Here is a 17,964-nt window from a genome sequence, read left to right on the forward strand (position 1 = left end):
CCCAATAAAGGAAAGCATACCAAACGCCTTCTTCACTATCCTATTTACCTGCAACTGTACTTTCAAGGAGCTATGAACCTGCACTCCAAGGTCTCTTTGTTCAGCAACACTCCCTAGGACCTTACCATTAAGTGTATAAGTCCTGCTAAGATTTGCTTTCCCAAAATGCAGCACCTCACATTTATCTGAATTAAACTCCATCTGCCACTTCTCAGCCCATTGGCCCATCTGGTCAAGATCCTGTTGTAATCTGAGGTAACCCTCTTCACTGTCCACTGCACCTCCAATTTTGGTGTCATCTGCAAACTTACTAACTGTACCTCTTATGCTCACATCCAAATCATTTATGTAAATGACAAAAAGTAGAGGACCCAGCACCGATCCTTGTGGCACTCCACTGGTCACAGGCCTCCAGTCTGGAAAACAACCCTCCACCACCACCCTCTGTCTTCTACCTTTGAGCCAGTTCTGTATCCAAATGGCTAGTTCTCCCTGTATTCCATGAGATCTAACCTTGCTAATCAGTCTCCCAGGGGGAACCTTGTCAAACCCTTACTGACATCCGTATAGATCACATCTACCGCTCTGCCCTCATCAATCTTCTTTGTTACTTCTTCCAAAAACTCAATCAAGTTTGTGAGACATGATTTCCCACGCACAAAGCCATGTTGACTATCCTTAATCAGGCCCTGCCTTTCCAAATACATGTACATCCTGTCCCTCAGGATTCCCTCCAACATGTTGCCCACCACTGAGGTCAGGTTCACTGGTCTATAGTTCCCTGGCTTGTCCTTATTACCCTTCTTAAACAGTGGCACCACATTAGCCAACCTCCAGTCTTCTGACACCTCACTTATGACTATCGATTATACGAATATCTCAGCAAGAGACCCAGCAATCACTTCTCTAGCTTCCCACAGAGTTCTAGGGTACACCTGATCAGGTCCTGGGGATTTATCCACCTTTACTTGTTTCAAGACATCCAGCACTTCCTCCTCTGTAATCTGGACATTTTGCAAGATGTCACCATCTATTTCCCTACAGTCTATATCTTCCATATCCTTTTCCACAGTAAGTACTGATGCAAAATACTCATTTAAACTCCCCTCCCCCCCCCATTTTCTGCGGCTCCACACAAAGGCTGCTTTACTGATCTTTGAGGGGCCCTATTCTCTCCCTAGTTACCCTTTTGTCCTAATGTATTTGTAAAACACCTTTGGATTCTCCTTAATTCTATTTGCCAAAGCTATCTCATGCCCCCTTTTTGCCCTCCTGATTTCTCTCTTAAGTATACTCCTACTGCCTTTATACTCTTCTAAGAATTCACTTGATCTATCCTGTCTATACTTTACATATGCTTCCTTCTTTTTCTTATCCAAACCCTCAATATCTTTAGTCAACCAGCATTCCCTGCATCTACCAGCCTTTCCTTTCATCCTAACGGGAATATACTTTCTCTGGATTCTCATTATCTAATTTCTGAAGGCTTCCCATTTTCCAGCTGTACCTTTACCTGCGAACATCTGACCCCAATCAGCTTTCGAAACTCCTTGCCTAATACCGTCAAAATTGGCCTTTCTCCGATTTAGAACTTCAACTTTTAGATCTGGTCTATCCTTTAAACCTGGAGAAAGTGAGGACTGCAGATGCTGGAGACCAGAGTTGAAACATGTGGTGCTGGAAAAACACAGCAGGCCAGGCAGCATCCGAGAAGCAGGAGAATCGATGTTTCGGGCATCGACGTTTCCTGAAGAAGGGCTTATGCCCGAAACATCGATTCTCCTGCTCCTCGGATGCTGCCTGGCCTGCTGTGCTTTAAACCTGTCAATAAAGACACAGCTCACTAGGAGCCAGGAAACTTTTAAAAATCACAGAGCTAATGAAATCCTTGCAAATTAATGTGGAATTTCTGGTTTATTGCTGAAACATGGGGAAAGAATGTAATAAATGCTTTTGTATTGAACACTGTCAGTTGTTAAAATTAAATTTGAGATCCATGATGCAGTAAGAAGGGTGATAATGGGTTAAACTCTTCACGCCTTTGCATACACAGGACCTCACCAGTTTGTGTAAAGTATGTTTAAGATGATCTTTGCTTCGATCTAGATGCTTGTCAATTATTTTGAGAAAAAGGTTTTGTTCCTAACCGATATCTGTACTGATTGAAAATTAATTCTTTCCGTTTGTTATAGGTTTAAGTTTAATGGATGGTCATTAATCACTGAGGATATCAATGAATTATTCCAATTCTGCTTTTGTGCCAGTCCAAATAGCCCATATCCACACAAATAAAGATATTGTTATTAAATGACTCCATCACCGAATGTAAATGTAATAATGAGAATGAAAAAGAGACACCTGAAAATCACAATATAGTTCTCAATAAAACTTTAAGAAGTGTTTGACAAAAGTATTTATTTTGATCTATAATCCATGGTAGAAAAGATTTAAATAAATTGTAAAGGGACAGCATACATTCTTTGGAATTCCTGATTAATGAATTGTTCCAGTCATGATGCAGGAGTTGCACATTTGGTTGCAAACGTCAGGGAGTAACCTGGGAGAGGTTTTCATCACGATAACGTCTGGTTAAGTAAGACATTATTTTAATTGAACAGAAAGATGGTAAAAAAGGGCACAAATTGTGAAGCTAATCATAAAAGTAATGAAAAGAAGAGGTAGAAATGATTCCTGCCAATGGACAGTGATTAGAATGTGAGATTCGTAACTCCAAATTGCTGTTGTAAGAGTCAGAGAGTCATAGAGATGTACAGCAAGAAAACAGACTCTTTGGTCCGACACGTCCATGCCAGCCAGATATCCTAAATTAATTCAGTCCCATTTGCCAGCACTTGGCCAAAACCTTCCTATTCATGTACCCATCCAGATGCCTTTTAAAAGTTGTAATTGTACCAGCCTCCACCATTTCCTCTGGCACTCCATTCCATACCACTCTCTGCATAAAAAGGTTGCCCCTTAGGTCACTTTTAAATCTTTCCCCTCTCACTTTAAACCTTGGCCCTCTAGTTTTGAACTCCTTACCCTGGGGAAAAGACCTTGATTATTCACCCTATACACAACTTTCATAATTTTGTAAACCTCTATAAGGTCACCCCTCAGCCACCGACACTCCAGGGAAAACAGCCCCAGCCAATTCAGCCTCTCCCTATAGCTCAAACCCTCCAACCCTGGCAACATCCTAAATTCTTTACAGAGTAAATATGTTGCTTGAAAAGCAGGAATAGTAAAGAATATGGAGAGTGAGCTTGGGTAAAATACAACAAAATAAAATGTTAGCCACAATATGACACAGAGGAAGGAGAGATTAAAAGCTGGAGAAAAGTGTGTACGTACAAGTGGTTGAGGAAGAAGCGATGTTGGATAATGAGATTTAAAAGGAAGTAGACGACTCCTTCAACTGCCATGGCAACAAGATTCTTGCCAACAAACTCCCAATGGAATGGACTAAAATAAAAATCTTCACCTGTAAAGCAAGGTTTAGCCCATTACCATTAAGCTCAAACGTTTCTAACCAATGAGAACAATTTTGAGTTCCAATCAGAATTAGAACTGTGCATAGTCTTAACCTTAAGGAGGAAGTATGTTATGCTTCGGCCTGCCCACGTAACGCACAGGATAAGAAACCTGTTGCCTAGCATCAGTTATCTTTGGACATGAAATGTGCACTGAAGCCTCCAATATGGTGTGTGGTGTTCACAGGCTCATTCTGTGTCAGAAGGGCAATGCATGTCACTCCGGTCACAGTCTCCAGGAACATTGTGTTTGCAGTACTCTGTTTTTGCCCATAGGCAAACTATTGGCTTATAAAGGAGGAGGCATATAAATTGGCCAGAAAAAGCAGCAAACCTGAGGACTGGGAGAAATTTAAAATTCAGCAGAGGAGGACAAAGGGTTTAATTTGGAAGGGGAGAATAGAATATGAAAGTAAGCTTGCGAAAAACATAAGAACTGACTGCAAAAGCTTCTACAGATATGTGAAGAGAAAATGAGGAGTGAAGACAAATGTAAGTCCCTTGCACTTTGAATCAAATGAATTCATGATAGACAACAAAGAGATGGCAGACCAGTTGAAAAATGGCTTTGGATCTGTCTTCACTAAGAAGGACAAAAGTAACCTTCAGGAAGTGCTCAGGAACAGAGGGTCAAGCATGAAGGAGGAACTGAAGGAAATCGTTATTAGTGCAGAAATGTTATTGGGGAAATTGATGGGATTCAAACCCAATAAGTCCCCAGAGTCTGATGGTCTGCATTCCAGAGTAATTAAGGAAGTGGCCCTAAAAATAGCAGATGCAATGTTGATCATTTTCCAGCATTCTGTAGGCTCTGGAAGAGTTCCAATGGACTGGAGGGTAGCTAATGTAATCCCACTCTTAGGAGGGAGAGGAAAAATGGGGAATTATAGGCCGGTTAGCCTGACATTGGTGGTGGGGAAAATGCTGGAGTTAATTATTAAGGATGTAATAGCTGAGCATTTGGAAAGCAGTGACAGAATCAGTTCTAGTCAGGATGGATTCACTAAAGCAAAATCTTCTGGAACTTTTTGAGGATTTGACCAGTAGAGTGGATAAGGCTGAATCAGTAGATGTTGTGTATCTGGGTGTTCAAAAGACATTTGACAAGGTTCCACAGAAGTGTTTAGTAAGGAAAGTTAAAGCTCATGGTATCGAAGGTAATGCATTAACATGGTTAGAGAACTGGTTGGCAGACAGGAAGTAAATAGGTCCTTTTTGGAGTAGCAGGCAGTGACGAATGGGGTGCTGCATGGTTCAGTGCTGGGACCCTTTTCAAAATAAACATTAATGATTTGGATGAAAGAATTGAATGCAATATCTCTATATTTGCAGATGACACTAAGCTGGGTGGTAGTGTGTGCTGTGAGAATGTTATGAGGCTGCAGGGTGACTTGGACAGATTGGCTGAGTGGACAAATATTTGGCAAGTACAAAACAGTGTGGATAAATGTGAAGTTATCCACTTTGGTGGCAAAAACAGGAAGGCAATTTATTATCTGAATGGCATCAATTTAGAAAAAGGTGAGGTACAATGAGATCTAGGTGTCATGGTGGAACAGTTGCTGCAGGTTGGTATGTAGGCGCAGCAGGCAGTGAGGAACGCTAATGGCATGCTGGCTTTCATAGCGAGAGGATTTGAATATCGGAGGAAGGATGTCTTGCTGCAGTTATACAGGGCCTTGGCAAGGCCACACCTTGAGTACTGTGTGCAGTTTTGGTCTCATAGTCTGAGGAAGGGCATTCTTGCTACTGAGAGAGACCACACTGATACCCATGATGGCAGGACTGACATGTGAGCAAAGACTGAATCGATTGGGCTTGTAGGCACTGGAATTTAGAAGAATGAGGGGAGGAGGATCCTGTAGAAACATATAAAATACTGATGGGACTGGACAGGCTAGATGTGGGAAAAATGTTCCTGATGTTGGATAAGTCCAGAACAAGGGGTTGCAGTCTACGAATAAGGGGTAAGCCATTCAGGACGGGGATGAGGAAGAACTTCTTCACACAGAGAGTTGTGAACCTGTGGAATTCTCTCTCGCAGAAAGGTGTTGGGACAAGTTCATTAGATATATCCAAGAGGGAGCTGGACATGGCCCTTGCGGCTAAAGGGATCAAGGGGTATATTGGGAGAAGATGGGAGTGGGATCCTGAGATTGCATGATCAGCCATGATCATATTGAATGGTGTTGCAGACTTGAAGGGCCGAATGGCTTACTCCTGCAGCTATTTTTTATGTTTTGATGTTTATAACCAATAGCTGGAGGCTGCCACTAAAAGCAAAGGACAACATTTTGTAGTTAACCTAACCATGAACCCAGGATGACCATCTCATGACTTATTTACTGCCCACAGCAGGACAAAGCAGCCCGCTTGATTGGCAGCACATCCACAAACAACCATTCCCTCCACCATTTCAGTAGCAGCAGTGTGTACTATTTACAAGATGCTGTGCAGAGATTCACCAAGGCTCCTTGGGCGGTCAGTGACATCCACATCCCATGAATGAACAAGAAAGGAGTTCACACCGCATTAGAACCTGGAATTAAAATACTCTTTATCAATAAACTGAAGACTTACCAAACCTAGCATACACATCAGTCACTGCTTGATTCATGGCCATATCGACCAAACCTCTTCCCAGGCAGAAATGTGGAAATATAATCAGAATATTTTTCAACATTTTATTGAACAATTGCAATGCCTGGAACAGAATGGAAACATGACTGTTAGTGATAGACACTGGTTACAGACCAAACACTACTGAAAAAACAGACCAGGCTACTGAGTATCACTGTCATTTATTGCCATGTATCTGCGCCAACCATCCATTGCCCTGTATCGCTGCCAACTACTCAACATGTTGCATGACTGCTGATCATTACTCATGCTGATCATTACCAGCCATCCATTACATCGTACATCTGTCAGCCACTAAATACCATTTACCAGTCAGCATCTTTTGCACTTTATCATTGCAATCCATCTGTTAGTTTGTCCCACTGCCAATAACCTATTAGTCAATGCTGTAGCAGCTCATCTATTACACACAGTTGTCCATCTATTGCCCTCTTTCACTTTTAAACTTTGACAGAACAACAGAATTCTAATTGGCGTTAACATGTGTTTAAGAGCAAGAGGTTTTTGAGGATTCATTTATAGAACCAGCCAAGTGTTCACATTGGATGGAACTGGTGCACATTTAAATGGCAATCACAACTGGCAAAATATCCACAAGTGAAATGCAGAACCCCTTGTTTTATGCAGTGAGTGGTTAGAATCTGGAATGCATTGCCTGAGAGTATACTGGAGCTGAAAAATGTGTTGCTGGAAAAGCGCAGCAGGTCAGGCAGCATCCAAGGAGCAGGAGAATCGACGTTTCGGGCACAAGCCCCTCCCCAGGCTTGTGCCCGAAACGTCGATTCCCCTGCTCCTTGGATGCTGCCTGACCTGCTGCGTTTTTCCAGAAACACATTTTTCAGCTTTGATTTCCAGCATCTACAGTCCTCACTTTCTCCTGAGAGTACACTGGAGGCAGATTCAATCATGGATTTCAAAAAAGAATTTGATGATTGTCGGAAGAGAAAAGGTTTCCAGAGCTTTGTGGGTGAAGGAGGTGTGGGATTCAGGGGGACTAATTCGGTTGCCCTTGCAGAGAGCAAATACAGACATGATGGGCGGAATGATCTTCAGTATTGCACCCACTCTATGGTTTCATGATATTAGCTCATTCATCATTCAGCATTCACTTCTCTGTCCGATCAACAAATATGGTCACCAGATAAATTATCAAACCTCTTCCTTGTTTGACAAAAATGGTAAAACTAATGCATGATTCAGAGACAAATGAGAACCAAAGAGAACCTACCCTATTATTTTCAAACAACTCAAGTATGAAAGTGGCAGCACTGCCATTGATACCAATGAAGAGATTGATGCAGGACAGAGCCACATAGGCTGTGCTAGGAACACTGAAAACAAAGGATGCTGGGTACATCATGGGAGTCACTGCCCATCTATTAAAAAGAGAGATACAGGAGTTACACTGCTGGCCTTAACATTGAGAAACAAAATCTAATAAATGAAGCAAAGGTAGCAGAAAACATAGAGGAGATAGGCTGCTGAGATTGGTCTTACCCATAGAACAGCAACAAAGCTACGAATGCAGGCAGGTTTTGAGGAGAAGTGTAAGCTTTCTTATTGAAGCCAATGAAAATCAAGATCACCATCACCGTGGTTACTGAATAGTTACACTGAGAAACAAAAAGACATTCAGGTTTCATTTTCAAGACAATGTTACAAATGCTGCCTGAAAACATAACTCACAAAAGTGACATCAAAACACTTCAGCTCATATTCTCTCATGTTGAGGTCCATTGTTCTACCTAAATATTCTCAGGAAGGTTCAGCCTCTCCAGAAGGACTGGAAAGGATAAGATGTGACAAACACCTTTTCTTCTTTATCCATCAAACTGCAACTTCAAATGCCACAGCACGTCATTGCTCCTGTGCACTGATATCAGAGCCAAGATAAGCATCAAATTCAAACTGTGCATCTCAGAACAAATGCACTGGTGGAAAACTCCAATTATTTAATCAATTTATGTTTATTTGTCCACAGGATGTGAGCATCACTATCTGGGCTAGCATTTAATGCCCATCCCTAAATCTCCAGTAGGCAGTTAAGAGTCAACCACATTGCTGTGGATCTGGCATCACATGTAGGCCAGACCAAGTAAGCACAGCAGATTTCCTTCCTTTAACGACATAAGGGAACTGGATGGGTTTTAATGACAATCAACTGTGGTCACCATTAGACTAGCTGTTTATTCTTTAACTTACAGACTTTAACAATCTGCTTTGGTGTGATTTGAGCCCATGTCTGCTGAACGTTAACCTGGGATCCTGGACTAGTGGGTGGCACGGTGGCACAGTGGTTAGCACTGCTGCCTTACAGCGCCAGAGACCCGGGTTCAATTCCCGCCTCAGGCGACTGACTGTGTGGAGTTTGCACATTCTCCCCGTGTCTGCGTGGGTTTCCTCCGGGTGCTCCGGTTTCCTCCCACATTCCAAAAATGTGCAGGTTAGGTGAATTGGCCATGCTAAATTGCCCCTAGTGTTAGGTAAGGGGTAAATGTAGGGGTATGGGTGGGTTGCGCTTCGGCGGGTCGGTGTGGACTTGTTGGGCCGAAGGGCCTGTTTCCACACTGTAACGTAATCTAATCTAATCTAATCTAACTACTTTCTCGTGATATTACCACTATACCACCATCCTCCCCCCAAACTCACATCAAAAAGACTCCTTCACAAGGTCAGCATTCTATTCCTAAATTACCTTACAATCTGCAATTCAAAATATAGGTAAAAACAATGACTGCAGATGCTGGAAACCAGATTCTGGATTAGTGGTGCTGGAATATTCCTGATGAAGGGCTTTTGCCCGAAATGTCGATTTTACTGCTCCTCGGATGCTGCCTGAACTGCTGTGCTCTTCCAGCACCACTAATCCAGAATTCAAAATATATTCACAGTCTATTTAGTTCACTGATCCAATGCATGACAATATTCTATTTCAGAGGCACCAAACACATCTCAAAAATTGGATGGAAGGGATTTTCATTTGGTAGTCTAGAGCTGGAATATTGCCAAAAAGAGAGACATGTGCTGAAGGACTTCAGCTTTTTCCAATCAGGATAAATGCAAGAATTCCAAATTTCAAACAATCACGACAATTTATGCGGATTGGTTGACAAGTTGACTGTGAGTGACCAAGACATTGTCAGGAAGGAAGCAATGGGTAGATATTCCACACTCTCTGTTGTATAAGTTATTGAGATGATTTGAAATTTTGCATCCTTGCATTTGTCCTGACAAATGCAAGAAGAAAACTTCTACAACACCTCTTTTTTCTGATAAATATTGACAATTATATGCTCTTTTCCTTGGGATTAATTCAGATATTCCTCACTGGACCCTGTAAGCTGATCTAAAAGTTAAAATCTTTTATTTAAATGTTTGGGCATCACAGATTTCCAATTCTACTGTGTTAATGAATAGAGTTATGCTTTCACACTAAAGTTGTAATACTAAATATCTCAAGATGGATAACATGTTATCGGATATTGTTAACCACATTTATTGTCTGCAAGTTCTAATTAACTACAAATTCAGTCATATGGCAAAATGCAACATACCATATCCCAGAGAAAATTAGACACCCAGTAAGTAGTAGGGCTCATTCCACTGACAAATTGCAGATGCTTAGCATTCGAAACTCTCTCCTGAATGAGGTAGAGCACAAAGCTGGCTGGGACAAATGACATGGCGAAGACCACACTGATTGAAATCACTGCATCCACTGAGGTAGTTAGACTGAAAGGAGGAACATCAGTAAATACGACGAAGCTCTAATGAGAGAAGCTAATATATAATTAATTTGATTGCCACAGCATGCTTTCAGAGGTTATGTTCCAAAGATTGTAAATCATAAAATTCATCACGATTGCAAATTGCTGGTGGTTAGGAGTGCCCGAGATTCTGATGAACTTACACAGTAACTTCTGAAAGTTGCTCCTTTGTGAGGTTGAGTGGGTGGTTTATAACAGTTATGCCATAGTCCTCTGCGTAATGAAGCTCAGGCAGGTTTGCTCGGAGAATCGCATTGTTGGCAACATTCATAAATGCTACTATGGCATGCCAGCCTTTGTTGTTGAACCATACCTGGAACAGTCCGTTACAATGAAACATTAAGAGAGGCAGGGGATCCTTCAGTACCAAATCTGGCACCAGATTTTAGAATTCAAGAGTTCAAGAACAAAGTGACTTTTGAGACCACATTTACATTAGGGTCAGCATTTACCCATTGACTTCACATCCTGATTCATTAAAGCAGCTTTGAAAAGTGCGGCATAAGTTGGTGTGCCACAGTGAGAGCCACAAGACGCAGGTTATATCCTCCACTCAATTGGATATTTTCAATCTTGGTTCAGCAAAAGGAATGCTATGTAAAGAACAGCTAAACACTGGAGCACTTAAAGACCAAAGCTGCACACCTCCTGACAATAGGCTACAGAATAATGCTGGTAAGATGATTTAAAAATCCCAGGCGAGAGATCTGAGAAGTTTTCCACAGATACCATGAAGACAGGGCTGCCCTCTGTTTAAATGCTAGAACATTTTATTTTTTTCAAATTTCCCATGGAGTAAATGTTGCTGATTACATGTCAGTTTAGCTGGCTCAGATTCATGTACTGCACCATTCAACTCACTTGTTGGCTTAATACTTTAGTTATTGATTCATTCTTATAAAATGAATTGCAATGGCTTGATCTTTGAGCTCACTGAGATGAAGAACATTAATGCAAACAAAAACTGCTGGAAATCACAGTGAGTCAGGCAGCATCTGTGGAAAGAGAGTAAGCAAATGTTTCACATCTAGATGGCTCTTCATCAGAGCTTTTCTGACGAGCTTAGTTTGTTCTCTCTTCACAGATGCTGCATGACCTGCTGTGATTTCCAGCATTTGTATAATTTGCTTCCGAAGAACATTAACGTTGGGAAATGTAACATTATTTTTCACTTTGTCAAGCAATGAAATGATTTGTTTAATGGAATATAATATTGGCAGGGTTCTATAGTTTGGTAACAGATTCCATTCAGTGCTGACCATAGCTCAGCTCTTCATCATCAGTTAGAAATGATGCTAGGGAGGTTATGCCTCAGTTATACAGGGCTTCAGTAATACCACAGCTGAAAATGTGTTGCTGAAAAAGCGCAGCAGGTCAGGTAGCATCCAAGGAACAGGAGAATCGACGTTTCGGGCATAAGCCCTTCTTCAGGAATCTTCAGTAATACCACGTCTGGACAATATTCATCACCTTATTTAAGGAAGAATGGAAATGTGCTGAAGGCAGTAATTAAATTATGAAGGATTACTGGACTAATACCCAGAATGAGCTGGATGTCTTATGAGGTAAATTTGAATCTACTGGAGTTTATAAGAATAAGAGATGACTTAATTGAAATACACAAGATCCTGGGAGATTTTCTGGACAGGGTAAACGTGGAGAGGATGCTTCTTCCTATGGGTGAATCCAGAACCGGGGGGGGGTCACTGCTTAAAAATCAGGGGTTGCCCATTTAAAATAGAGATGTGGTGAGTTTTTATCTCACAGAGCATCATGATCTTTGAAACTCTTTGCTTGGAAAGGCAGTGGAAACAGAGTCTTTAAATATTTTAAAGGCAGAGGTGAATAAATTCTTGTTAAGCAAGGGCTTGAAAGGTTATCAGGGGTTTGCAGGAATACAGAGTTGAGCTTACAGTCAGATCAACCATTATTAAATGGCAAAGCAGACTCAAGAGGCTGAATGGCCTACCGCTGTACCTTGTGCATGTATAGTTCCAGGAATGGGGTATAATCCTTTAGACTTCAAAATGTACCAAAGCAGCTGATGATTAATAGGTGGAAAAATAATTACCACACACAACAATGGAAGTCCAAGTATATATACATATATTAAAATAACATCTAAGAAATATAAATTCTCCTGAAATAATAATGTTAGACATTTTAATTTACATTGTCATGGCTCCGGCTTTAGGACTCTACTTTGAGGGGCATGTATAGGATAAATAGACAAATATTTTTCCCTGGGATCAGGGAGTCCAGAACTAAAGGGTGAGAGGGGAACGATATGAAAGTGACCTAAGGGGCAACTTTTTCATGGAAAGGGTGATTTGTGTATGGAATGAGCTGCCAGAGGAAGTGGTGGAGACTGGTACATTTGCAACACTTAAAAGTCATTTGGATGGGTATATGAATAGGAAGGGTTTGGAGGGATATGGGCTGGGTGCTGGTTGATTGGGTTGGGATATCTGGTCAACATGGACGGGTTGGACCGAAGGGTCTGTTTCCATGCTGTACATCTCTATGACTCTATGACTTCATGATTCTATGACTCAGTTAAATATTTTCAATAATTTATCTTTCCTGGAGGATGTCAGATTGCAGAAACTGACCTTGACATTATCCTCAGTCTCCAAATGCTTCAGGAAAACATTCAGACTTCGAAACGTCATCTTTGTATTATTACCCTATTATGAAAAATAAACAAGTTAAACCATACGGATAAACTGCGAAGACTGTAATAGGCATGCTGTAAAGGTTTTCTGTCACTAGAGGGAGCCGTGAATACAGCCTACCAATTTGATACGATGCCTTTACAGTCTGCTCATGTGTACAGTACACTGTATAGAAGTTTAATACTCTATAAGAGTGACATTTCTATCCCCGAGAGAAGAAATTTAAACAGATTTAAAGATAAAAATACCATAATTCCACTTCTCATTAGAGAGAGACAAGGTGGGTGATGGTTTAATCTGAGGGTCACCATGCCTTAGGTAATGGCAGAGGTTGACATTAAGAGCTTCCCTAGTCACCTCAGCTCACGTGAGAAGTGAACCCATGCGGTTAGCATCACTCAGCATTGTAAACCAGTATCCAACTAACTGAGCTAATCAAACAACATCCTTTAGAGAAGGAAACTGCCATCCTTATCTGGTCTGTTGTACATGTGACTCCAGACTCACAGCAGTGTGACTCCAGACTCACTCTTAATGCCCTCTGGGCAACTATGGATGGGCTAAAAAAGCTGGCCTGGCCAACGTTGCAGTCACCCTGTGAATGATTATTTTAAAAACCCTATCCCTCCTTCCACTGCTGATACTCAGCAGCAGCCGTGTATATTATCTACAAGATGCACAGCAATGACTCATCAAGGGTCATTAGACAGTACCTTCCAAACCCACAACCCCTATCGTCTCGAAGGACAAGGGCAGCACATACTTGGGAACACCACAAATTACAAGTTTCCTTCCAAGTTACACACTGTCCTGACTTCGAATGATATTGCCGTTCCTTCTGTAACTGGGTGAAAATCCTGGAAATCCCTTCCAACAGCACGGTGGGTTCCTGAAGCTGGCTCACTATCACCTTTTCCAGGTCAATTAGGGTTGGGCATTAAATGCCACTGAAATCACATAATGTGAATGAACAGTGGCTCAGTGTTAGCACTGCTGCCTCACAGCAACAGAGACCTGGGTTCAATTCCAGCCTCGGGCAACAGTCTGTGTGGAGTTTGCACATTCTCCCGAGTCTGCGTGGGTTTCCTCCCACAGTCCAAAGATATGCACATCAGGTGAATTGGCCATGCTAAATTGTTTGTAGTGTTAGGTGCATTAGTCAGGGGTAAATATAGGGTCAGGGTTGTTTACTCTTTGGAGGGTCAGTGTGGACTTGTTGGGCCGAAGGGCTTGTTTCCGCACTGTAGGGAATCTAATCAATAAAACAAACTCAGGAGGGAGAGAGAGAGAGACAGGTCTAGAGAACACATGCTACATGGGAGCTGACTGTACTGACATCCCAGGAAGCAAAGCACAAGGGAAGAGGAGGAGAGAGGATCAACTTTGCCCCAGTGATTCTGAGGGCTGAGCTTAAAGTCACATTGTTAAAGCCTGGGATTACTATCTTATCTTATTTTGTAATGTCCAGTTAATACTCAGTTAACAATCTCAAGTTCATTAATTCAGTCACGAGATTTGCCCCAAATACTTTGTGCAGTTTTATTCGTGCAGGTTTTGTATATTAAAGGAGAAAAACGTAATTTGGACTTGTGCTTGGTCATATACTTGCCTTGGAGGAAGTGTAAGAGGTGGAGGGGACAGTCAGGACACCATGTAATTAGATGAGTTTGGTGGACAATTACCTGGCATCAGGGCAGGGATAAGGGTGGGACTGAGCTAACACAGGCCAATTGAAGTAGCTCATGTCAGCCAATACAGTGGGTACTGTTTCCTTGCATGACTTGGCTCAGCAGGGTTGGGGGATGAGGGGAGCACAGAGACCTCATTGTCTCCCCCATGCTCAGGGTGCCCCTCACAAAGGTGTTCAGGAACCTTTCCCTTTCCTATTGACCCCCATGATATCAGGGGATTGACTGAAGCCTCTCTGCACTGCCCAAGTGCTGTCTGCCTAATCTTCCTGCCACCTGCTGCCAGCCCCTGGCATCGGTTTCCCAACAGCTGAGTTCAGCAAATTTCACCCTTTCGGCAAGATCCACTGAATTCTCTTGGGAATGGCCCCCTGCTGTGTGTCTGCCTCCATCCACTTGGTCTGCCACACACAGCAGTTGTAATGGGTTCAGCTAGTGCATCTGGATCTAAATCAGAACATGTTTCCTAACAGTGTCACAATGGGATCTCTATCAATGTGAAGGGACTTTCTCAATGAACTGGGCAGGATCTCAGGACGGCCTTGCTGCAATGGCATTGAGGAAACTGGCACTGCCAACAAACACTGGCATTTGGATCCCCTCCACACACCCTCATTTCTAATCCTGATGGCCCAAGAATTCATTCCTTAATGTTTAGCATTAATATGTTGTTAAATGTGGGGATAATAAATATTAACTCATGATTTTGATTTCTGATTACTTATTTAATGATGTGGTGACAAGTGGTTAACCTATTCACTCTGCCTCCCAGCTAAGGCAAGAGGATGGGTCGGCTTCTCTGTCAGTTTATATAGTTTGGACTAGTTAATGTCCATCAGTTCATCAGAAATAGGCATCTGATAATGCCCAGATATGGGTCTAGGTTAACCAGCAGCTGCTGGATGACATATTAAGAGCTTGCCAAAGTTCTTTTAGTTCAAGCTCCTTTATTCCTCTCTAATCAGTTTTGAAAAAAATATGTGGAGTGTTGGTGTTTGACCACAGAGAATGGTCAAAGCCAAGATGACTCATCTATGAAAAGGAAAGCTGAAGCAGAGCAAAAGGAGGGAGGGAAGGAAGAGGATAGAACTCTGGAACTAATTCCAAATGGCTCTGGTGAAAGAGCTAGCAAACATGATGGGCCAAATGGTGTCATTCTGTGCTGTTCACCTTTAGGAACTGCTTCTTTGTTTGGGTAAATGCCACAAAGTAAAGCACACTAAACCAATCACAGCAGTCTGGACGGAGACGCAGTTTGCAATGGTTGATAATAAATGCATATGTGACTTACCCCAGTGACATTGAACATACGGCCCAACTTGGTGAAAAAGACATCGATCTGTTTATGGTCGATGTGTAAAACTGGAAGCTTTCCCCCTATTGAAATCCCACCGTATCTAGAACATTAAAACAACAGAACATCGAGCTTACAATTTGTGCTCCTCATTCTCCAAAATATGAGCAATTCCATCAAATATTTTCAAATCATTTCCATCTCTGTATCAAGACGTAAGCTCTCTCTTTATTGGAGTCCGACCACAGAACAGGACAATGTCCTTTGCCAATTATGAGACCACCTCTGCATTTGCCATTCGATTCGGGACAGTGAGTACAATGGTGGGTTTATGAGTCAGAGGTGCCAAAACTGTGGCAGGCCAAGGGAGAGGTGGGCATTGCTAAAGCAGGTTGGTTAGATTGAGGGCACCACAAAACAGAGGCACTCCCTGCAGCATTTTGGAACTTTAACACAACGAGCGGGTAGTAAATCTAGCGGACTCATTGCTGTGGGTGTAGGCTGTGGGAATCAAGAGCAGACATTGATGGCCCCTGGTCTACCACCAGGCTGTCAGTTCCAGTTACCTGCCAAACCCTAGTCTCATGGAGGTCCCATTCAACAACCAATGTCATCAACATTTCCCCCATTGGCCCCGTAATGTTGACACCATCTCTAACAAGATGGCTCAAATGTGGGAACATGTAGAACATCAACACATTTTCCAAATTTGTTCCTAGCCCCACCTTCACTCTGGTCTCTGGAGGCGTGGGAATATTTTGCCCCATGTTCCAGTGTGTAATACGAGAGGATGCACTGCAACAACTTGCCAAGGCTTCCCTGGCAACATTATATTACCTCAAAGAGCAATGGGGACACTGTAGTAACCAGTAGGAGTTAGCCTCGATGTCACACACCATGCAGACATGGAAATGGTTCTTTATCTGGTGATGAGTTAGTGTCGTAGAATTTTCTCTCTGACTGCACTGTGGAAGGACCTTAATCATATGGACCACATCAGTTCTTAAGTACTGGGCAACAAACCCTGAGAATGAATTTAAAAATGGCCCTTTGTTTGTTCTCTGATTTGTATCTCTCCACTTTAACAACTCAAGTCGCAAAGATCAATTGACCCATAACGATAGACGTCATTTCTGGAGCTAGCAAGGCAGTGTGGGGAGACAGTGGGAGTATGGTGATGAGACAGAGGGTCAGCCACAATCACGCTGAATGGTAGACCAGGAGCGCTGGGCTCAACAGCCTGCTCCCATGCCTATTTTCTAATTTTCTAACTGACTACGAATATATTTATCACAAATCCAGAAATGATTGGATGCACTTTACAATGTGGTACAATCTGTGGAGAGCACTCGTTGTTTGATGGTTTGGACGTAGATTAGTGCTTCCTGAACTGGTTCTCTGTGTGTGCTCACTTTGGGGCTTGAAGGTTGCTGTGACTCAAGGCCTATGAGATCAGGAAGGAGATGGGTGAGGTGGAGGGTTAGGGGCGTACTGAGGGATAGTGTGTTTAATCCAAATTGTATATAAGTATAAACCAAGTAGCTCCCCATTAGGTTTTTAAGGACAATTATTCAGGTCTACAAAATCAGGCAGTCAGGCCATGTCTACAAATGAATGGTATAAAGGGGCCAAGAGGCCTCACGGCCATTAGCACTTAGTTGGAGCTCCACAACAGACATTGTTACATCAAAGCCTACACTCCAAATTCTGGACTGGTGACCCCAGTGGGGATCACATCGCTCCGATTGAGTGCAGCTTTTTTGCGTCCTGTGTCCATCTGCAGATGATTCCTGCTGAGGGTCTTCGGCATTTTCTGTTTTTGTTTCAAGTTTTCATTTTCTGCAGTGCTTTTATTTTGCTTTCCAAATTCACTATTGACTACAATACAGATGTAATTCTGAAACTATGTACGGAAACTATGCCGTATGATAAAAATAAATGGATGAATAGCTCCATTAAAATAGCAGAGAAATTTGACCTGAACATTTTAAGTGTTCAGATGTTATCACATGGTATAATTTCCAGGCTGTAATCATGAAACTTCAATCAGGTAAGCCATATTGTGTGTAACATATTCACACTGAGGTCCACTTCTACCCATTTATGTCAAGAATCAGCCAGGCAGCAGGGATTTACAAATTATGAAGAGAACAATTCAATACCTTTGTTCATTAACCCAGTACTTGCTCTTCATGCTGAAATTACAGACAAAAGTGAGAAAGGTTAATCTTCGCAAATGTTTAGAAACCTTTTCCAAAACCAACTGTCAGATGAGAACCAGATACTTTAATTACAGCTTCTAATGGCCCATGTTTGGCATTTATATTGACTGCTGAACAGCCTGTGTTCACAACTGTGAAAATGGAA

At 42.1% G+C, this 17,964-nt stretch overlaps 1 protein-coding gene across 5 annotated transcripts in view; it reads right to left on the reverse strand.

Moving 5' to 3' along the window:
• LOC122554192 (ATP binding cassette subfamily A member 4b) overlaps positions 1 to 17,964 on the reverse strand; it is a 151,409-nt gene that overhangs the window by 16,024 nt on the left and 117,421 nt on the right. For 4 of the 5 annotated variants that reach the window (XM_087990479.1, XM_087990478.1, XM_087990480.1 and 1 more), the window contains 9 exons: positions 17,760 to 17,792; positions 15,595 to 15,700; positions 12,553 to 12,627; positions 10,084 to 10,253; positions 9,728 to 9,905; positions 7,671 to 7,786; positions 7,402 to 7,549; positions 6,114 to 6,237; positions 3,355 to 3,484 (listed from right to left, as the gene is read on the reverse strand). In XM_087990479.1, coding sequence (XP_087846605.1) covers positions 3,355 to 3,484; positions 6,114 to 6,237; positions 7,402 to 7,549; positions 7,671 to 7,786; positions 9,728 to 9,905; positions 10,084 to 10,253; positions 12,553 to 12,627; positions 15,595 to 15,700; positions 17,760 to 17,792 — 1,080 coding nt within the window. The remainder of the gene's footprint in view (positions 1 to 3,354; positions 3,485 to 6,113; positions 6,238 to 7,401; positions 7,550 to 7,670; positions 7,787 to 9,727; positions 9,906 to 10,083; positions 10,254 to 12,552; positions 12,628 to 15,594; positions 15,701 to 17,759; positions 17,793 to 17,964) is intronic. The other variant, XR_015758111.1, reaches the window with a different exon arrangement.

Source organism: Chiloscyllium plagiosum, unplaced genomic scaffold (assembly GCF_037043375.1).
Source record: "Chiloscyllium plagiosum isolate Xiang-an unplaced genomic scaffold, Cpla_swu_hap1 HiC_scaffold_9, whole genome shotgun sequence".
In the NCBI taxonomy this organism is placed as follows: domain Eukaryota; kingdom Metazoa; phylum Chordata; class Chondrichthyes; order Orectolobiformes; family Hemiscylliidae; genus Chiloscyllium; species Chiloscyllium plagiosum.